The sequence below is a fragment of the Cervus canadensis genome, chromosome 16, assembly GCF_019320065.1.
Source record: "Cervus canadensis isolate Bull #8, Minnesota chromosome 16, ASM1932006v1, whole genome shotgun sequence".
Lineage (NCBI taxonomy): Eukaryota > Metazoa > Chordata > Mammalia > Artiodactyla > Cervidae > Cervus > Cervus canadensis.
Genome location: NC_057401.1, coordinates 36,294,337 through 36,317,846, shown reverse-complemented (window position 1 = coordinate 36,317,846; position 23,510 = coordinate 36,294,337). Strand labels below are relative to the sequence as shown.

General features: G+C 34.0%; 1 protein-coding gene across 5 annotated transcripts in view; it reads right to left on the bottom strand.

The window, feature by feature from the left end:
- Positions 1–726: 726 nt before the first annotated feature.
- The window catches only part of LMBRD2 (LMBR1 domain containing 2), a 46,054-nt gene continuing 23,270 nt past the window's right edge, over positions 727–23,510 (bottom strand). For 3 of the 5 annotated variants that reach the window (XM_043488732.1, XM_043488736.1, XM_043488737.1), the window contains 11 exons: positions 22,830–22,943; positions 22,290–22,473; positions 21,722–21,903; positions 21,032–21,165; positions 17,229–17,334; positions 16,489–16,586; positions 13,276–13,379; positions 12,037–12,083; positions 10,672–10,777; positions 7,766–7,895; positions 727–6,648 (listed from right to left, as the gene is read on the bottom strand). In XM_043488732.1, coding sequence (XP_043344667.1) covers positions 6,564–6,648; positions 7,766–7,895; positions 10,672–10,777; positions 12,037–12,083; positions 13,276–13,379; positions 16,489–16,586; positions 17,229–17,334; positions 21,032–21,165; positions 21,722–21,903; positions 22,290–22,473; positions 22,830–22,943 — 1,290 coding nt within the window. In that variant the 3' untranslated portion in view covers positions 727–6,563. The remainder of the gene's footprint in view (positions 6,649–7,765; positions 7,896–10,671; positions 10,778–12,036; positions 12,084–13,275; positions 13,380–16,488; positions 16,587–17,228; positions 17,335–21,031; positions 21,166–21,721; positions 21,904–22,289; positions 22,474–22,829; positions 22,944–23,510) is intronic. The other 2 variants (XM_043488734.1, XM_043488735.1) reach the window with 2 other exon arrangements.

Here is a 23,510-nt window from a genome sequence, read left to right as displayed (position 1 = left end):
CTTTGATTTCTTTCACTGGTGGTTTGTAGTTTTCTTCATATAGATCTTAGATATATTTTATTAAATTTATACCTAAGTATTTCATTTTAGGGGATGCTAATGTAAATGGTATTACCTTTAATTCTGAATTCTACTCTTCCATTGCTGGTAAAAGTGAAAGGGACTCGCTTTTTTATATTAGCCTTATATCCTGCAAACTTGCTATAATCATTTACTCATCTTAGGTTTTTTTGTTGTTGTTGGTTTTTGTTTTCATTTTTTTAGCCAGTTCTTTTAGACTGCTACATAGATGATCATATGATCTGCACACAAACACAGTTTTATTTCTTACTTCCAAAACTGCATATCTTTTATTTCCTTTTCTTCTTACTGTATTAAGTAGGACAGATGTAAATGATGTATTTTTAATCTCAAATTTTCATTGTTATTTCTGGTATATGGGAAAGCAACTCTATTTCCTTTGTCAGCCTGGCTAGGGTTTCATCAATTTTACTGATCTTTCCAAAGACTCAGTATTTGCTTTCATTGATTTTCCCGTTTTCAACTTCATTGAAGGAAGTAAGGTGGAGCCTAAAGTATAGGTATTTAGTTATTTATCATAAAACATTTCTTTTGTGATACCTGTTAATAATTTGAAAGGAACAAAAAATGTCTTACTTTACTAAAAAGAGTATAATCTCAAAGATGGTTGAAGGAAAACACATAAATGACCAGCAAAGTTCTTAGTAACTTGTAGAAATGTACTTTATTTCATGCAAAGCTACATAATTTCCTATATTTTAACAGCTAATCAAATAAACATCTCAAAAAATTCATTACATTACAATAAGTTAAAATACTACAAAGCAATTCCAAGTCCATGAGTCTGTCAAAACCAAATTGAGAGAACATTATGCATAAATAAGGCAAAAGATGCTAACTTAATTACAGGGAGCACTTTGCAGGTTTTTTTCAAATACATATTTAGTGAGAATCTGCAGAGAAAAATAGTTATATCTACAAACCATTGATCAGAAAGGGAAACATTTATCATTACATACCAGGTAGTATTCTTACCTGGACAACTCCATGGACAGAGGAGTCTGGTAGACTACAGTCCAAGAGGTTGCAAAAAGAGTCAGACACAACTTATTAATAGCAACTAAACAACAACCAGGTAGTAGTGGCTGATTAAGGATAAATTTGGCATCATGCACCAAAAATGAACATAATAAACATTTTGAAATTTATGATCAGACGCACATTTGAAAAGACTTACTCTCTACTTCACCTAATCCACTGAATTAGATAAATAACAAGCACTTTATTAATGCAACACAGAACTTAGGCTTTTGGTATACTTTGCTTGAGTACTGGTATATATAAAAAGATACTGAAGAGATGTAGGAATATTTCAAACTCATACTAGACTACTGAACTTTAGAATATTGACCCAAGGAAATAAGTCCTGGGCAGAACTTATTTGAGAAAGATTTTTAAACTACTTAAAAGTAATAACTACAATTAGTTACTTACAAAAAACTTTACAAAAATTAAATACCAGGAAGTAACAACATCATTATTAGAGCTCTTTTTCCAATGCTATAATTTATAAATATATATATTAGATTACAATTATTTAAAAGATAGGTCCACATGTTCTATATCTTCGAAATGAGAAAAGTTCAAGTTTTTTACAAAATATGGACAAAAACAAATCCATTGGATTGCGTAAAAAAAAAAAAAATACAGTCTCTCCCCTACGATTTGGCGTACCAAGTAGGGAAGATGCTAGCCAGCATTCTTTAGAGAAATACAGCTCTAAGTGACTAGATTGATAAGATTTGTGTCAATAATACCAACTCAAAATGGTGTTGTACAGTCAGATTAACAAATTATGACTTTATTTTACATATGTCTGCCACAGTAAACCATTCTTTCTACTCTTTTCCACTAAGTACAGTAAAAATCTCCTTTTGCAAAATGATGTGAGATCAGGATAACCACAAAAGAAAAGATTTTCATAGGAAAAAAGGTTAATTCTCTCCAGGGAATGTGTTAAAAACAAAAGTCTTTTAGGATATCTATGAGAAGAGGAACATGCCATTATTCTTGTTTCATTAACAAATTTAAAATTGCGATGAGGCTTCAATCTACCACAATGGATATAAATGATAGGAAAACCAAGCTGAACATAAAAGGAGTTAGGAGTGTGGGTGTGTTTCCACTGCAACAGGACTGGGATGGGCAGGGCTAACAGCTGCTCTGATGCCAGTGATGGCTCACAGGACCTGGTCTCCAGAGTTAGAACAGGGAATAAGACTGCCTAGTCTTCCAGGTCTCTGAGCAGAAAAATAAGTCACTGTATTGAAAAGAAGTAACCCACACAAAGGGAATTAATATTTCAGAAGGCTCCCTGTAACACTTTTATATTGTTTCAACCTCTTCTAATGAAAACTTTGACATGAAGGATGTTATTTACAAACTCCTTTTCATAAAATGAGGTCTCAAGGTTTTTAATGTTTGGGGTTTGTTTGCTTGTTTTTAATAATCACTCGTTTTAGAAATGCAATTTTATGCTAAAACATCTACACTGAGAATATTTCATTTTACTGAAGAGTCCTACTTAGTGGCGAAAAAGACAACACAGTGAGCTAGCATCCCTCATATTTACACCCAGATGTTGCTTGGTTGTCTAGCAAAATCTGTTGTACTACTTTAAGTGCAATACTACCATTCAAGTAGTGGGATCTGTAGTCAGAACTACTACCTTTTGAGTGTACTAACCATCAAAAACAACTGTATACACCAAACAAACGGAAGAAAAATATGTCAGTTCATTATAAGCCATACTATAAAGACAGGCTTCAGAGAGGAAGGAAGGTATAAAAGGAATGAAAGGAGGAAGGGAGAAAAGAAAGGAAAGATAAAAGTCTAAATCCATTTACTTATTAACATTTAGGCCTTAATAAATACTATCCATTACACTTTGGAGATTCAAGTACGTTAAGATTTCTCAGGGATATGTTCTGCCTCTTAGTGCAAATATATTTATCCTTGTGATTTTCAGGCATGGCCCACACAAATCACAAATATAAAACTCACATTACTGAACAGTGTGAATTAAAATTATGGAGAGTTTATTTTTCTTTTAAAACAGTAATCTACACAAAAATCAAGAACATTCTCTAAATCTACTACACGTATACAAAAATGAGGTTTGCTGTTGCATATCAATGAATTCCTTCATTAATATTCTAAAATATACTTAAAAAAACACAGACTTTCCTATCCACATTTAATTTCATTTGGGTATACAACCAGCATACATTTAAGAACTGATAATCTAATCAAATAGTAGTGTCTGAAAACAAATTGGCAGCAATTTTTTAAAAAGTTTTGATTGTCCAATCCTCTGATCTATTCTTTATAAATTAAAAACCCTTGAAAGTTCTTATTTAGTTCTTATGACTCTTGTGAAATGAGGGCCTCTAGTATAATGAAATTATTCCAAAGTCCCTGTTCATCTGGTAAGAGAACAAATTCTAATAATTAGTCTTATTTTAATAATGACTTTTTAAAAAAGTTCTAATAATAACAAATTATTGATGTAATAACATAAGTTAATAGCAACTTACAGATCCATGAAATTAAGAGATTACTAATTGTTATTTTCTGCAATGGCTTACTAAACACTGGCTTACTAAATATTCTAACAATTATTTAGAAAAATAATTTAGAAAGTTTAACTAGGAATCTATTACAATATAAGAAACACTCAAAAAGTAATTATCAGAAGTAATTCTTCAAGAAATGTACTTTGCATGTAAAGTGTATGAATTTAGTAGTAATGTTTTGCAGTAGATGTCATTTTAGTAAGATTCTCAAAACAGAAAGCTTTTGTTCATATTACAGTTTTTACAAAGTTGCTTAACAAATATTAACTTAGTTCCCCAGCAATAAACTCTTAAGACTTCAGGGATTAAATAATTAACTTCCAAACACAAAATTACCCAGCCAGGTAATCTTTCTATATGATCATATATGAAATCCTGTAACATAAATTCTGCTTAAACAACTGAATACTCTGGATCACTTAAACAACCAAAATTATTTTGGAAATAACTCAAAAGTCATAAAGGGGATCTATACTGTTTTACAGAAGTATTACATACACTCCAATTATTATAATCATTTAAAAAATTAATAATAAAATAAAGTAGTACATCTTTTACATATTTCTATCAATATATCTTAGAGTATTATAAATTATAAAAGTAACTGGATCATTTCTTCTCTTTTTCTGCTTCTACTTCTACAATAGCATCTGAGTTTCATGATAAAACCTATGAGAAACAACATTATACTTAAGGAACATATTCCAAAGTAAACTCAAAGACTAAATAAGAAAGCAATATTATTTTCACAGGATTTTGATTACTTATTCCAGAAAGAGTTTTTGCTTTGGGAACTTGTAAGCTTCTCTGTAATAATAAGAAACTGGACCACTTTCTGGGGTGATCCATTTCCTATCTAGTATCTTCAAATACCACTTGTGTGGAAAACCAGCATAGCTAATAACTTATTTTGTCTTTTTAAACGCCACTATATAAACATCAACTCAATACCCTCACAATTGCTTTGTGAGGTAGATCAGTAGGTAAATAGCAAGTATCCTCTTCATTTTGAAAATGAAGAAACTGAGGCACAGAAAGGTTACCTGATTTGCCCAAGGTTTCAATGGTCAGTCATGAAATTAGTGTTAAATTATCTGTGCTCTTGGCCTATTGCTCTCTGACCATGCTTCACAATAAAAGGCTGTGAGTGTGTGTCTTCTTAAATGGAAAGTCTATATAATTTCGATTTAGAGGAAAATCTATTGACTGATAATTATTTTAAAGGGGATCTAATCTTAAAGATCATAAAAATTTAAGAAAATAAGATAATTAGGATGATAACACTATCCTTTTAGTATCTGCCTAAAACTGGCTTCTAACATATTTACATGGTAACACCAAGAAAAGAGAGAAATAAAACATTTAAAATTATGATTCAGGGAAAAATGACCTTTAAGAAACATATAATCAAATTGTCAGGTGACTATATAATTCATCCTCAAACTGGAATACTTAAGAGTGAAAATAAGCACTACTTTTAGGATCAAGGGAAACTAAGATGGCCGTGGGGAAGCTCAAGTACAGTCACCACTGGGTGAACCCATGGTATGGATTCTCAAAGAGTTGCAAATATTTCAGGGACATAAACAACTCTTTTTGCAAAATGTGCTGAACTATAGTCACTGTGCATAAAACACTGATGATTTAAAATGTAATATGTAACTTTGGCTTAAACACAAAATTTTAAAAACTCAACTTAAAATGATAACATGTTTAAGCAACAAGTTCTTACATATCTCCATTCTAAAGTAGTTTTCTATAAACCACAATTTAAGTGTTAGCAGTAACAGTAAATGGACTCACTTTTTATCTTTAAATAACCAGATATTCTTTTTCACAAGGAATAAACAGCCACCTTTTAACAGTGGAGAATTTTGTGGGACTCTTTGGCTATTAAAGTGAAGTCACTCAGTCATGTCCGACTCTTTACGACCCCATGGACTGTAGCCCAGCAGGCTCCTCCATCCATGGGATTCTCCAGGCAAGAGTACTGGAGCTGGTTGCCATTTCCTTTTCCAGGGGGATGTTCCCAACCCAGGGATCGAACCCGGGTCTCCCACACTGCAGGCAAACGCTTTACCATCTGAGGCACCAAAACCCCACTATTTACCATTAAAAATTATGATTCTCCTTGAATGGAATGATCAACATTTAAATCACTTAAATGGTAAAGGTGAACATTCCTCTCTGAAATGAAAATCTTTTACAAAGCAATACCAAAAGCATAAGACAACTTGCAGTTACTACCAAAGACTGAAAGAATAATTCACCACCTGATTAAAGTACACATGCTGAAGATACAAACACTATCAGTTGAAGTATACTCTTAAATATACATGCAAAAACCTAACTAATTTGCATATAGTGTTGAAAAAGGGCTTTCTACATTCAGTTATGTCTGGTAAGTAAGCCTTGTTTTAAGACATGGGTTTTGTAAATATGGTTATTACTGAGGTCTCCATCTCTTTGGGAAATAAAGGATCAACATATTTTTTAGAAAGAACAAATATGTAAATCACTATAATAAAACTATAATATTACTCAGTTTTAACTATGGCTTCCTTGAATCTTTAAAACAATTTTTCCTGAAAAAATTAATCTGAAACAAACTGAACTACATGTTTTCAATATATACTGATCTTGATCATGAATTAAATCCTTCCATTCTAACTGTACTTCTAAGGCAGACATTTCAGGAATGGTATGCAACAAATCCTTTTAGAAATAAAGACGATATTCAATGAATAATAAACCATTATGACTAAGATCTGATTAATTTTTAGTGCCTTTTTTATCCTGACACTTTTCACTGGGAGTTCAGTAGTAAATTCTAGAGCATACGGATGTTCATAAAGACTGAACTTGTTTGTTGATCTTGGTTAGCTATTCCATAAATTCCTACAGACTTTAAACATCATCGAATATTCTGCTGCGAGACATTGAGAGGTATCGTCCACCAGGCTGATACCTGAAAGGTGGATAAAGAAATGATCTGAGGCATCAAAAATAAAGAAGGAGAGAAAAACAAGGACACATTAAAAGGAAGTGGGTACATAATTTGTAAGAACTGTAAAATCTATTCAGTAGCTGAAATAAGAAACTTATTCTCCAAGGATATTATCCCAAAGAGATTTACCTATAATTATAAATTAATCAACAACTGTTTTACAGCCTATTATATGACACATATGGCAGGATGAGAGATGTAAAAAAAGAAAGAAGAGAGATATAAAACACATCATGGAACTTGGATTTAATAACTACTCTAGATTGTTGAATATAAACAAAATATTCCTCTTGCTATTTATAAGCAAATATCTTCATGCCCATGTTTTGCTTTTGCTTAATTATTTCTGGAGTGGAGTGGAGTCGCTCAGTCGTGTCCAACTCTTTGTGACACCATGGACTGTAGCCTACCAGGCTTCTCTGTCCATGCGATTTTCCAGGCAATAGTACTGGAGGGGGCTGCCATTTCCTTCTCCAGGGGGTCTTCCCAACCCAGAGATCAAATCCGGGTCTCCCACATTGTAGACAGACGCTTTACCATTTGAGCCACCAGGGAATTAATTATTTCTACTTGGTATAATAGGTAAAAGCACAGACTCTGAAGCCAGAGTCCTGGGGTTTAAATGCCTGATTTTGTTACTTAAAAGTTGCGTGATCCTGGGTAAGTTACTGAGCCTCTCTAGATTCAATTCCAACTGGACTTACAGCCACAAAATATGATTACTGTTGTTAAAGTGCTCAGAATACAGTGCCACCCAGTCATATCTATGTAACTACTGCTAAATATGATGCATTTCTTAAATGGAATTGTCAGAAAAAGGAATATAAATATTGTTAAGATTCTACCAAATGATTTCAATTCTTTGTTATTTATCATACTACTAGTAATAATTTATGAAGGTACTAATTTCAATTACTACCACTGGATGATATAATTTTTAAAATATAAAAGATTAGCAGGTGTTAAAAGGTATCAAACGTTGCTTAATATGTTTTGCATTAGCAAGAAAGATGAGTATTTTCCTTATGTTTATCTAGTCAAGTCAGAATGTTATCAAATTTTCAGAGGAATGCTGGAGCCAAAAGGACAAACTGGAACTTACCTTCCTGATTCAGATTCAAGAGGGTCATCAGTGAATGTTTCTGCATTAAAATCCAAAGGTTCTGCATCCTGAAGAAGTTCTATTCGGTCCCTCTCAGTCCTGTTATTAGCCCTGGTATATTTAGATGTCGCTGCAAAAGAAGAAAAAAATTTCCACTTTCTGTTGTCTTCATGGGTCACAGTCTACGGACACACAGAAAGTCAAGATTATAAACGATCTGAATTTTCTTTGTGAAGACAATATTAAGAAAAGATAACTACATGGTTATCTTAAAATTATATTAAGATCATTAATAGTATGATAGAAAATAACAAAGAAGAGTTCTCCTTTGTATGTAGTCTAAGCTCAGAAGCAGCTACAGCAACAGAATTAGTATTTAACTTCAACGCAGATGGTGACTGCAGCCACAAACTTAAAAGACGCTTGCTCCTTGGAAGAACAGCTATGACAAACCTAGACAGTATACTAAAAAGAAGAGACATCATTTTGCTGACAAAGGTCCATATAGTCAAAGCTATGGTTTTTCTAGTAGTTAGCTATGGATGTGAGAGTTGGACCATAAAGAAGGCTGAGCGCTGAAGAATTGATGCTTTCGAACTGTGGTGTTGGAGAAGACTCTTAAGAGTTCCTTGGACTGCAAGGAGATCAAACCAGTCAATCCTAAAGGAAATCAACCCTGAGTATTCATTAGAAGGACTGGTGCTGAAGTTGAACCTCAGTACTTTGGTCACCTGATTCAAAAAGCTGATTCACTGGAAAAGACCCTGATGCTGGGAAAGATTGAGGGCAAAAGGATAAGGGGACGACAGATGATGAGATTGTCAGATGGCATCACCGAGTCAATGGACATGAGTTTGAGCACACTCTGGGAGATAGTGAAGAACTTGGAAGTCTGGTGTGCTGCAGTGCATGGGTTCGTAAAGAGTTAGACACAACTTAGCGAGTGAACAACAGCAATCATAACAGTGAAATTGTTCACAATTAAAATAAGTTTCAGCTGGTTTCATAGTGAATCCAGGGGATGCTACATCTCATTTCTCGGCTATGATTTTAAGGTGCAATCAACTCAAACTCTCCAAGAAAGGACTGACTCTTTTTTCCATGGGGCAAGAATTCAGGGAAGCAATGTCCAACAGAAATAAATTGCAAGCCCCGCATTTACTTTTTACTAGTAAATACATTTAAAAAGTAAAAATAAATAGTTGAAATTAATTATAACATATTTAACCCAATATATCCAAAATATTATCATTTCAATATGGGGCACCAGCTACCCTGCAAATGCTAAACAGCCATATGTGGCTAATGGTTACCACCTTGGTCAGCACAGATCTAGAAAACTAACTCTCCTTTCCCTATATGAATGATGTTTTCTCCATAAAAACCTAAATTTTCACAGTGTCATTTTGAGCAGCTCAACAGCATCAAAACAAACCATGACATAGCTCTTTTTGAAAATTTATGGCAAGCCAATTCTCTCTTACCTTACATTGTTGTCATCTTCGCCTCTGCCCTCCACTGTTTCTCTCATTCATTCAGCAAATACTGGTTGCCTCCCACATGCCAGGTTCTAACTCATCATCCCAAGGTTTTGTGTTTCCTCTTAACCATTCTCCTATGCCCACCAGATCTCTGCACTCGGTTAAGTCCAAATCTAAGATAAGCTTCCAAATATCTTTGTAGAATTATCCCTCTATTTCCTAGCTTTAATGGAAACTTCAGCTTTCTCTCATTTCTTTTATGCTAAATCTCATCCAAACACATCCTCTCTTCTTTATCTCCAGGATGCTTATTTTAAGCCCTCATCATTTTTTTGTTTTTTAATTTATCTTTAATTGGAGGATAATGGCTTTACAATGTTGTATTGGTTTCTTCCATAAAACAAATATTGTGTATTAATGCCCTCATCATTTTCTGACTGCATTACTACAACAGACACTAAACTGGGTTGTGTCTCACTTCCCTGGAAATAATACTTTATATAGATGTCAAATTCATCTTTCTAAACCAAAAATCTGAGCATGCTTCTTTCCATACTGAAATCTTCTCTTTGGGATAAAATCTAAACTTCTAAGCGTGATAATATGTTTCCCAACTATCTCTGTAGCCTTTCCTCTCATCAGGCTTCTCATACTTCAGGTTCTAGTCATACAGGAAAATCTACATTTCCCCCCAAATTCTCTCATGTTGTTCATTCTTTGTTCTGCTAAAAACCCCTTCAACTGGCTAAATACTACTCATTCCTAAGTAGTATTTCTTTACAATAGAAACCCTTTCCCAATGAAGAATTCTTTTTCCTCCCTTGAGCTGAGTCCTTCAGCATCATGTGTGCAGCCTTATACACTCTCAGCATCCCTGCATCTCTCCTCTGCCTTCTACTCAGTGCTGGATCCTGCACACAAAGAGGTCTCTTGTCACCCTTCCAGAAGCATATGACAAAATCAAGAATGTGGGGAGGCTTCCTGACTCAACCCACTGGCCAATGTCTTCTGCCTGGTATCAGTTCCTCATTCATATAAGGGCAAACCAAGGATGGAAATTATCTTCTTCGTACTCCTGGGAAAGTACCTGACACATAAGAGTCAGTCAGTAATTTATTATAAAAATGACCAAATAGCCTGAAAAACATCTAGGTTAATAGAAACCGATACCTGCCAAAAATATGCCTGGGATAAGTACTATTATTTAGATAGTATAATGACAACTATTCATATGATGTCCCAGATGTCTCCTTCTCCTACCTAACGCATACTTGACTTTCCTCTTCCTCCCATATACTGAGGGATGAAAAAAGGAAAGTCACTGCAGAACCTCACTTATTGTTCTATAAAGGCATTTTCTCAGTCTCTATACAAGCAAGCATAAGAAAACAATTTCTTAAGAAAACTAGATAATAAACTACTTACATCGGTTGGTACTCATTTCTGAGAAATTTGATTCTTTTGGGTCAATATGAACATTTCTGTTTCTAGTGGAATCTTCTCTACTGTGTCCATAACGCTCTTTCCATTCCTAGAAAAGAAACACGAACATATAACACGAGAAGACACAGTCAGAAAATAATTCATCAGTGATAACAGATTCAGATTATATATGTAGAGTAATATAATCTAATTCTTTTTCATCAGGAATTTGTCAGATAATCAGTATAATTAGCACAGTGCCTTTAGAAATCATAGATAATTTCCTTTATTTCTAAATGATTTTAATAGTTATCAAACTTAACTTGAAGACATTTATAAAAATTTTTGCTAGCAATGATTATTTTAAGTTATTGACTTCCATCTAAAATGTCAAAATATTACAACTACAGTAAGGTTGTCTTGACCATGGAAGAATTATGAAACTCAAAATAATTAATAAGATGTTAATAAAATTTTATTCTACCCAAATAAACTACAAATCATAGTGACCCAAATTTTGATAGCAAAATTAAAGTTGTAGATAAACATAATTAAGTAATGACTCACGTGGCATTGTGTCTTAACTGCACTAAAATCTTATTAACTGGGATTCTACTCATCAAATTCCTAGAATTGAAAGGAACCCATGCAGTGCAGAATTTCACTCTAAAATAGCCATGCCAGATGCTATCTGGCTCTCTTATTAGAAGACATGAAAAATTCTATGTTTGATCATCCTGTTCCAATTTTGGTAAACTGAGTTTCCACACAGAGGTGAACTCTAGTCCACTCTTTGGTGCTAGTTATGCCTTCTGAAATAAAGAACAAGTCTCCCTTTCCACGACATACACTAAAATACACAAAGACAACTATCATGTCTCCTGAGTCTTCACTTCTCCAATATGGACACACTCAGGTGCTGAAAATTTGTAGTGACTATGACTAGACTTTTCTCATTTTTTGCCTTTTCAATTCTCTAGGAGGTTAGTTTGCCTTAGCAAACAAAGGACTAAAGAAAAAGAGGAATGAAAGTAATGTCATAACACAAAAAAGCATATTTTTCAAGCAATCAAAATCATTTCAACAGCAAGACTGCATTAATTTATTCACTTACTCAATAAATATTTACTGCCCCTACCTTAGGCAAGAAACTGCTAGATGTTGGACATGAAGTAATTTATTACTAATGATTTTTTAGAACAGGTCTGACAGAATTCCTAGCATGTTTATCTGAAACTATTAAAACTGCCTTTCTGTAAAAATACATCTATGTCATTGTCCCATTGTTTTCAGCCAAAATCAATTAGATTCTTACGATATTTCACATTAATCTTTAGGTGATAGCAAGTTAGTAAGAACCATACTTACTCTTCTTCTGTTTTCACCTTCTTCTTGCCGTTGCCTTTTTCTCTTCTCTAGAGACAGAAAAGTGGTCTCAAATTTGGTATAATATGGTTTAATTAGATGTAGAGTAACTGAAGTAAAGGTATCAGGCTATGACCAATTTCCTTTAAATTACTACAAAGTCAAAGGTAATAGGTTATTGTTGGAAAGAACCGGAGAGGTCACCTAACTCCGTAGAGAAAACCTTCTCAACTTTTGCTGGAGATCACTCTTTAGGATCTATCTAAACAGTGTCAGTGAGGAAGAACTTCCTCCCCCTGGCGACCTAAAATTTGCTTCTAGGCAGTTTCTCTTTTTCTTTGTTTTACCTTCTAAATTAAATTCATACTTCTTTCTGCATAAGATTTTTTTTTTTCCATTACGCTCTTCTGGCTATATACTCAGTGGTTTTTTCCCATAAGATACACCTGACACACTCATCATTCTGCCTATCCTTCTCTAGATTCCTTCTGACTTATCAGTCCTACTCTTGAAAATCTTATCCAGGACTGTGTATGATATTCCAGATGAAGTCTGATTAATGCAAACAGCAGAAGAACTATTACATTAACTAGACACCACCTTCCTGTGAGAGCATGTGAAGGCTACACTAGCATATTTTAGAGTCATAGTACATTTTGGATTTATGTTTAAATAAGATCATAAAGAACCCCATGCTCAAGTAGGAAGAATGCCTAAAAACCAATGTCCCAAAACTCAAGTTTTGTTCTTCTTTTCCTCCCTATTCTACCATCACTTGAACATCAAGAAATTTGATACACTCAGTTTTGAGATTAGATTCCAGTAGAGCACAATGCATTCTAACAGACTGTTAATTATCACTACATTCTAAAAACCAGCCTTGGTTTGAATGATAACCTATGCAGCATTAAACTAATGATTCTTTAATGAGTTTTATATTGTATTCAATTTGACAAATATATTTCAAAGAAAACAAGAAAATGACTCCAATACTAAACAAGGGCATTATTTAGTCACAGACATATTAATAATTTCTGCTACAGAATTTCTTAAAGACAGATGAAATAACCATGTATGTTTTCAAAAATTTTTTTTACCATGAAGGCTTTCCATAGAATTTTAGCTAAAACACATTAATCTGTAATTTCTTAAGATAGATTAGAAGTTTCAAATCACACAAACATTAATTTTGTATTTTGAATCAGTACTTTCTCTTCATTTATTTTAAAAGAAAAATCTTACCTCGTCTGATTAATTCTTTTCCTTCATCAACTAAGTCTGATGTCATATCATTATCTCCCATGAACTGCTGGAAACCAAGTAGATTCAAACAACGAGTTCCCAAGCTAACAAAAGTAGATTTTCAAAAAGATAAGCATTATTTCATACTGTAAATGTTTACATTGGAAGCCTCTGTTGTATTTCTAATTATCATGTCAAGTTATACAGCACTACATTCGTCTTTCTTCAAGTACTTATTTCCCTTTCTAAGAAACTTCAATGCCCAGTACTCCACCGACTAAGGTATGCACCAAAGCCTGACTTCTTACAGACACAAATTAAGTTAGGCCACTAGCATACTTTCAGAAGATTATTATACCAGGATGCTAAGCAATGGCTATAATACAAAAGCAATTTATCCTTTTCTTGTATTCAAATAGCAATTTTAATACACATACACAACCAGTATTTACAAGTGTAGAATATTCTTGGCTTAGAAAGTCTTAATTATGCAAACTGATTTTCATGTTTTTTTTATACTGAGAACTAGTCAATTCTATTTAAATCAGTGTTACTATAAATTCAGAATTGATTACTATAGCTTAACTGGGGGCTATCATTTATATCTTATTTGGTTTTTACTTTAAACCTCATTGTTGTGCAGGACAGGAATACTCTGAAAATATGGTACATAAGGAAGGATTAATATCTGTTAAACTACTATTACGCATCAGATAGTTTACAGATACGCTTATTTAATTCTTACTATAACTCTAAGAGATAAATATTACTTTATAGATAAAGAACAGAGGCAAAGGGCGTTAAATACTTTGTTAAAGACCAATTAATAAATTTTAGAGCTGAGGATTTATATCCAAAACAAAACAAAGACTAAGTTCTTTTTACTACCTTAGTTTTCAAACTTCTTCACTAATGTACTTTTAATGGCAGAATTCCGAACACCATACATGAAGTAAGGCAGAGAGAGGAAGAAAAAAGGGAGGAGTGTGTGTGTGTGTGTGTGTGTGTGTGTGTGTGTGTGTGTGTGTGTGTGTGTGTGTGTGTGTGTGTGTGTGTGTGTGTGTGTGTGTGTGTGTGTGTGAAAGCATGTGTGTGAAAGCATGTCTGTTAGGAAGAAGAGAAAACAGTGAAACAATTAAGAAAAAGTAAAGATCTCCCATTTTACATCAGTGACGTGTAAAAATCTGACTAGTTCATAAATTATCTGCTTGTTTTAATATATAAGGAATGCTTGGATGACTTACCAGTGAGTAAAATTGGGGTTTCAGGTGGATGGTCATGCTAATTCTGTGACTTTAGATACTCCCCCTACCATCCTTATATACCTGTGGGAATACTATACTGCAGGATGAGATCATTGTCTCTGGAAAGGTTGTAGCTTTGTATAAAGTGTCCAGAAACAGCTTTATAGGCTCTAGGCAGTTAAGTCTAAATATCATTAATAGCTCTGAGAATGTTTATGTGCTAGTAATAAAGAAATTAAACTATTATGGCAGCATTCCAAAAGAAAATCGACCTATAAAGTCAAGTCAATACTGAAATGTCTGCAAGGCATTTCTTCAAATATTCCTATAATACAGTATATTTTTATATATAAATATATATATTATATATTACAAATATATAGATAAATTATAAAAATATAATTTGATAATTGATGTATATGACCTTTCTTTTCCTTAAACACAAACTAGCAAAGTTTATCTTAATTATAAAACAACACTTTTAAAGAAATATTTTTAATTAAACAATTTTCCTTTTAAACATAATTCCTTACATTAAAATTTTATAGTTGACAAGACATTATCTCATCCATCTGTTCCTTGATGCATATGTCAATCTAATAAGATGCTAACCTTAAGTAGAGATGCTAATCTTACCAACATAACCACTAAGATGAGGCGATAGGATTTATACATCACAAGCTCTTAATGTTCCATTTGTAGTTTATAAACTTTTTAAATGAATAAGCACATAAAAAAGTTTAGTTTTGGATATCCAAAGGATGACTGATCTCTTACTTTTAACACATCATTTTCATAATAAATATAAACCTCTGTCTTTCCTACTTTACAGAAAAAAGCTGAAAATATTATATTGTTTTATCAGTTTATGGGCTTCCCTGATAGCTCAACTGGTAAAGAATCCGCCTGCAATGCAGGAGTCCTGGGTTCAAGCCCCAGGTCAGGAAGATCCCCTGGAGAAGGGAATGACAGTATTCCTGCCTAGAGAATTCAATGGACAGAGTCGTCAGATAGGCTACAGTCCATGGGGTCGCAGAGAGTCAGACACGACTGAGCGACTTTCATTTTCACCAGTTCATATTAAGTTTTATTTTAAATTATAATCTTTTGGCTCCTTTACTTATGAGAAGACAAAATATAGATGCTTAAAAAAAATTCAACAGAGAATTTATTTCAAACAATATTTGTCTTTTTAATCAATATCCAAGTGTTAGAATATCAGTATAATAATATACGCTATTTGTAAACTATTTGTAGTAACTAATTATACTGAAAGATTTAAATGAATAGTGGTTGGATGAAACTTATTATCAATAAAATTTTTTTTAAGTGGCATTTTTGGTCTGTCATGGAGCACTGAAGCAGTGAAGAAGGTAGGCAGAGTACGGGATGAAGGCACTTAATGTGGAAGTAGGGAAGACAAGGTGCTAGAAGCCAAGGACACCTGTCTTAACTCCTTTTGAGTCTGATCTCTGCCAAGGTTCTACCAATTTTTCTGATCTGATAAAAAGAGTAGCCCGTGTACTTTCCATGTACTGTCTGATTACGACTGCTCCTTACCTGATCTTTTGTGCTGATTATGGTCTGAAACATCTAAAAACTCAAAAATTATTATGTGGAAAGCCCTAAGACTAATACATGTTACCAAATAGAAGCTGGGCAAGCAGGTGCTTTATAAGATACACTGGCTGCCATGACCAAAGGCCAGGACTCAGAGTTAATATTTTGTTATTAATCCTATCACTTTGTAGACCAAATACCTAGAATAACTCTCTTTTCTTGAAAATATCTTTAGAGGGAGACCCTGACCCAGCACGCAAGTGATCTCTTTAAATTATCCCCAGTATTCCCAAAGCCACAATAAAACAACCAAAAGCCAACCAGTGAATATTTAAAAGAGTTTTAAGAAGAAAGATATCCAGATCAGGATACATTTATAAGAAAAAACAAGCAATGTTAAGTGTCTTACCTAAAATACGTAGCAATGCAGAGAATTACCACCAACATAGGATAATATATATAGAACCCATCTGCAATAAAGGATAAAACTTTCATGGAACCCATAATCTGAGGAGCAAGAAAAAAATTTAGTTAAATCAGTACAGCTCTATATATTTCATTCTTTTCATCATTAGAAAATTTATCTATAACCAGCTACATCAATAAATTTGGAGTTTTAAAAAAAGTAGAAATGAAGCACTAAACAGACTGACTTTTAAGTCCTCATCACAAGAGGAAAAAAATTGTGATTGTGAGGTGATGAATGTTAATTAAACTTACTGTGATAACTATTTCACAATATATACATATACTAATTATGTTGTACACCTTAAAATAATACAATGTTATGTGTCTATTATATCTTGATATGGCTTATTTTGTCCTAAGAAATTAACATTATATAAATATTACTGAAAATCATCAATTACATTAAGACCATAAACATAAAGGTCAATATTATTATAGGTCAGGTCTGTGAATACTGCTTAGCTGGACCAAAAAAAATTTGTTTATAATAAAACAAAAGCAATATCACCTTTATCCAGTCATTAGTAACTACATATACAATGTGTAAAAGAAAGTTCTAGTAATTTTTAAAAAGATTCTAATAATGCAATAGAATTGTTTTCCAGCAGTGAAAAGAAATTTCACAATAATAGCATCCTATATAGATAATGAATCTAAAGAACTCTTTTTTACCATACTTACAGATGTATAAGCAGTTGGCTGTGTATTTTGGTGAGAGATGGATGAATCCATGTGGGTCAAACCCAAGAAATTAAGACATAAAGGAGGAGTCAAACGGCAAAATAACCTGCAATAAAGCATAAACAAACACAATATATAAGAATAAAGCAGCAACACACATTTTATGTTATCTTGAAATACACTGAGAATGTTTCAGATCATTCTATTACTCTCATCTATTTGTATTTTGAATTCTTAATATGAACTGCCCTTACTTGGAAGACATTCTCAAAGTCCTATTAATACCACAGTCTCGTGAAAAACATCAACACCTACAAAACAAAACAGCCTCAGGATGCCTCCTTTGGTAAGGTTTGCCACTGCTTTATCCCAAGAATTTGTAGAGTGGCTTTGTATGTGCCTCTTCTGTGCAATTTAGCTCAATCCTCAAGGTGAATTGTACTCAGTACATAAAAGATCTGAAGCTGTAACACATTATGTCAACTCTGACAACTACAGCTTTAAATAACTGTTGGAGCTCAGTTTTTTTCTTATTATATTCTATTTTTTTAATTAGAGGATAATTACTTTACAATATTGTGACAGCTTTTGCCATATATCAGCATGAATCAGCATTAGGCATACATGTCCCCCCCGTCTCGAACCCCCTTCCCACACCCTCCCCATCCCACCCATCCAGGTTGTTGTTGTGTTATGCAGCAACTTTTCACTGGTATCATTTTACATATGGTAATGTATATGCTTCAGTGCTTTTCTCTCATATCATCCCACGCTCTCCTTCCCCCACTGTGTCCAAAATGTCTGTCTCCTTTGCTGCCCTGCAAACAGGGTTGTCAGTACTATCTTTCTAGATTCCATGTATATGTTTTAATATATATTTGTCTATCTTTTCCTGACTTCACTCTGGACAAGAGGCTCTTGGTTCATCCACCTCATTAGAACTGACTCAAATGCATTTCTTTTTATAGCTGAGTAATATCCCGTTGTGTATATATACCACAACTTCCTTATCCATTCATCTGTCAGTGGTCATCCAGGTTGCTTCCTTGTCTTAGGTATTGTAAATAGTGCTGCAATGAACATTGGGGTACATGTGTCTTTTTCGATTCTGTTTTTCTGAGAGTATATGCCCAGCAGTAGACTTGCTGGGTTGTATGGTAGCTTCATTCCTAGATTTTAAAGGAACTTCTATACTGTTTTCCGGGCTTCCCTGGTAGCTCAGCTGGTAGAGAATCCTCCTGCAATGCAGGAGACTTTGGTTTGATTCCTGGGGCAGGAAGATCTCCTGGAGAAGGAATAGGCTACCACTCCACTATTCTTGGGCTTCCCTGGTGGCTCAGACAGTAAAGAATCTGCCTGCAGTGCGGGAGACTCGGGTTCAATCCCTGGGTTAGGAAGATCCCTGGAGGAGGACATGGCAACCCGCTCCAGTATTCTTGTCTGGAAAATTCCATGGGCAGAGAAGCCTGGTGGGCTACATAGTTCATGGGGTCGCAAAGAGTTGGACAAGACGGGGCAACTAAGTACAGCAGCACAGCACACTGCTCTCCATAGTGGCTGTATCAATTTGCATTCCCAACAGTGTAAGAGTGGTCCCTTTTCTCCACACCCTCTCCAGCATTTATTGTTTGCAGACTTTTTGATGATAGCTATTCTGACTGGAGTCAGATGATATCTCATTGTAGTTTCTACTTGCATTTCTCCAATAATGAGCTTCGTTGAGCATTTTATCATGTGTTTGTTAGCCATCTGTATGTTATCTTTGGAGAAATGTCTGTTTAGGTCTTCTGCCCACTTTTATACTAGGCTGTTTGTTTTCCCGGTATTGAGCTGCATGAGCTGCTTATATACCTAGGAGATTAATTTTTTGTCAGTTGTTTTGCTTGCTATTAATTTTGCCCATTCTGAGGGTTGTCTTTTCACCTTGCTTATAGCTTCCTTCGTTGTGCAAAAGTTTTTAATTAGGTCTTGTTTATTTTTATTTCCATTATTCTAGGAGAACATAGCGGGCCTTGCTGTGGTTTATATCAGAGTGCTCTGTTTTCCTCTAAAAGTTTTATAGTTTTTGGTCTTACATTTAGGTCTTTAATCCATTTTGAGTTTATTTTTGTGTATGATGTTAGATGATGTTCTAATTTCATTCCTATACAGGCAGCTGACCAGTTTTCCCAGCACTACTTTTTGAAGAGACTGTCTTTTCTCCATTGTGTATTTTTGCCTCCTATGTCAAAGATAAGGTGCCCACAAGTGTGTAGATTTATCTCTGGACTTTTTATCTTGTTCCTTTGGTCTATATTTCTGTTTTTGTGCTAGTATCTCTCCATTTGTTTGTGTCATCTTTGATTTCCTTCATCAGTGTCTTATAGTTTTCTGCATAGAAGTCTTTTGTCTCTTTAGGCAAATTTATTCCTAAGTATTTTATTCTTTTTATTGCAGTGGTGAATGGGATTGTTTCCTTAATTTCTTTTTCTGATTTTTCACTGTTAGTATATAGGAATCCAAGGGATTTCTGTGTATTAATTTTATATCCTGCAATTTTACTATATTCACTGATTAGCTCTAGTAATTTTCTGGTGGCATCTATAGGGTTTTCTATGTAGAGAATCATGTCATTCGCAGACAGTCAGAGTTTTACTTTTCTTCCAATCTGGATTCTTTTTATTTTATTTCTTTTTCTTCTCTGATTGTGATGGCAAGGACTTCCAAAACTGTGTTGAATAACAGCGGTAAAAGCAGCCACCCTTGTCTTGTTCCTGAGTTTAGAGGAAATGCTTTCAGTCATTTACCACTGAGGATAATGTTTGCTGTAGATCTGTCATACATGGCCTTTATTATGTGGAGGTATGTTCCTTTTATGCCTACTTTGTGGGGAGTTATGACCAGATAAACAAAGAACCTTACAAAACAAGGAGCTAGAGAACAGGAAGAGATGAAAATGAAGAGAGGGTATGAATATAAAGAGGTGAAGTGAGGAGTTATTTTGTGGTGACAGAATAGTTCTGTATCTTGATTATGGTGGTGGTTACAGGAATCTATACACACACACACACAAATGAATAAAGTATAAAAAATAGTGAGAACTAATAAAGTCTGTTGTGGTCTAGTTAACAGTAATGTGTCTGTGTAAATTTTTTGCTTTTGATATTGTACAACAGCATATAAAATGTCTCCACTGGGGGAGGCTGGGTGAAGGTTATTAAGATTCTGTATTGTATTTGCAACTTCCTTTGAATCTGTAATTATTTCGGGGAAAAAGGTTAAAAAAAAGTCTTAGAGATGCTTCAGATATTGATTCCTCTTGAAGTTCCCAAAGTCCAGCCCTAAAAACCTAATATAACTAGTTTAATAATATGGACAAACAATAGATTGTGCAATTTAGCCCAAGCTGGAGCCATCTCTCTAAAATTCTGCTAAATCTCTTAGCAAAAATTATTCTTTTGGTCTTCTTAGTCCTCCACAATTCAGTGTGACCACTGAATTTTTCTGATTCTCAGAACACTTTCTAGACTTAGTCTCTAAAATCTCAAATGTTTCTATTATTACTAACTTATTTACTGACTTCTAATTGGTAAATCCAGACTCACTATGCCCTTCTTTTCCTTCCTAATCTAGCATACCTATTTTAACCCTAAACTTCAAGCAGGATTGAGCTAGCAATCAACAAGCATCTAATTAATACTTAAACCTAAGCAACTAGCTCATAGAAATATAGGTGTTAGTAAAAGAGCCATAAACAACAAGAAATAAAAGAGACCTTCATATAACGGAGACATTTTCCTTGTTTCTAAACACAGTCTACTTACATGCCACTGAAAAGAAGGCTATACGCATCAGTCTGGTGATGTGAAGCCAGGTAGTAATAGTTAAATACACGAATCCTGAACACAGTAGAATAAACACAGATACTGAGGAAGAAGATGGAAAGAAAACAAGCAATCTGAAAAAACAAAACAAAAACCCAGTTTCAGACTAATAGACTTCAGTACTTTATATACTATTATAAGCATCATCTTTTCATTCCAACTAACATTTATTGACATTCTAAAATTTAAACACAGTAATAGCAGCTTTTTAACCACCTAAGAAAATGAAATTATGAAAAAAAAATCTAGATCTTAATCAGTCCCACATCCTATCCATAAGTTTCAAATCTACCTCCTGAAGTGAGCCTGTTCTCTCATTCCCTTGGCAACTCTTCACATGAAAACTATAATTTATCTAGCTTCACTGGCATAAACAGGATCAAAATATTCTCATAAAAATATTGTGCATTATTTTGCATCTTTTCATCTCTCCTCAAATACAGTTCTTAGTTTTTATAGTCTGGGTAAAATGATGAAGCTCATTTTTGGAAATCTGAATAATAACACTGTGGGGAACTTCACTGCTTTCATTATTATTAGAAGAAATATGTGGAGAAAAGATACAACAGTTAAGGATTAAACTTAAACCATGACTGACATTTATTTATGACAGATATAAAACAAACTAACCTCGATATAAATATAATTGTATGTTTTTTCAGCCAGCTGTATGAAGACTGCAAAGAGGGATAAGACAGGTCTAGTGCTAAAGAATGTGCACTCTGACCACACAACTATCACAGAGAATATGGACAACACCACAGCAAGTACCCGATAAAACCAGGGTCGCAAAAGACATTCCCAGTACCACTCTGTAAGATAAAAAGAAAAAATGATTAGGAAGACCATAAAGAAGCAACAGTGTATTTACAGTGTGTCAAAATTCCTCCACACAAGATACATAATTGCAAAAGAGACATACTGGTGGAAACAAGCAGACACCATCCTAAACAAATGATAACCAATAACAGAACAAACTGATATCATAGGCCTCCTGCTCTGAGAAGGACACATTACTGCTGAGGTATTCCTGCCAAAAATGCAGAACCTGTATCTGATCATGAGGAAACACCAAACTCAAATTGGTGTAAGTCAAAAAACACAATTATAATTCAACTCTGCATTGGTGAAAATATACACTTTCCATCAGGAAAATTATCAGCATCAAACTTTGAAATGTATATCAAAAATTACATACCAACTGTAGGATTATAAAAATATTGAATAAATCTATTTTCTGGCTCTGGCGATTGAAAGGTATGAACAAACTGACAAGTAGCACTTGTTTCATTTTTTGCTACATCTTCTAGATAAAATGCTTGTTCCAAAAGAATCTGCCATTGTACTTGAGTTCGACGATGTCGCTGAACTGAATAAATCACCTTAAAAAGACAGCAGGGGGTATACCTGTCAGTGCTCTGAAACAACAGTGATTCAACTCCCTACTAAGGAGCATGTTTTGGTTGTCACAACAACAGGGAAGTGCTAATGGCATTTACTGGGTGGGGCTGAGGATGTTAATATTCTGTAATATATGTAACAGTTTGCTCAGTGAATAATTCTCCTCCCGAAATGCCAACAGTACTCCTGTCAAGAAACAGGAAGTTAAAACACTTCCAAGAATAATGATAAGGACAAGATCAAAGGGAGTTTCTGACATACATTCACTCAAAACTCCTTTTTTGTGGGCAGTAAATCCAACTAAAATCATCAGAAGGTAAAAAGGCTATATAGTTACCTGTTTATGTAGTTTTACCAGACTTTTTTCACTTGGGTAGGTATTATGCTTTTCATCAAAATCTTCATAATCATCCATGTTCCTGCCCATTTTTTCCTGATACTCTATAGGACACTAAAAGGAACAAGTAGATTTTTAGAAATTCTAAGATAAAAAATTTTTTAAGATTAAAAAATCTTATTTTTGTTAAGAATCTTTCATTCTTAAGCATATCCAATTTTCTTGCAAATATCTTCCAGATGTGGAGTCACCTACCCTACTATTAGTCATTTAATACATCTATGAACTTGGGCAAGTTAGTTAACCTCCATAAATAGGTCTCAAAAGGTAGCAAATAAAAGGGAAATGATTAGAGAATTGATTCTCATGACTCTCATCTTAGTTAAAACACAGGATTTAAAACACAGGAAAAGAACTGAATAGCCACATGCAAAAAATAAAAAAAAAAATTAAACTAGGCCACAATTGCACACCATATATAAAACTCAACCCCAAATGGATTAAAGACTTGAATGTAAGACCTGAAATCATAAAAATCCCAGGAGAAAATATAGGCAGGATGCTCTCTGATATCACTCTTAGCAAAACTCTTTCTAGATATGTCTCCCCAGGCAAGGGAAGCAAAAGCAAAAATAAACAAATGTGATTACATCAAACTAAAAAGCTTTTGTATAGCAAGGG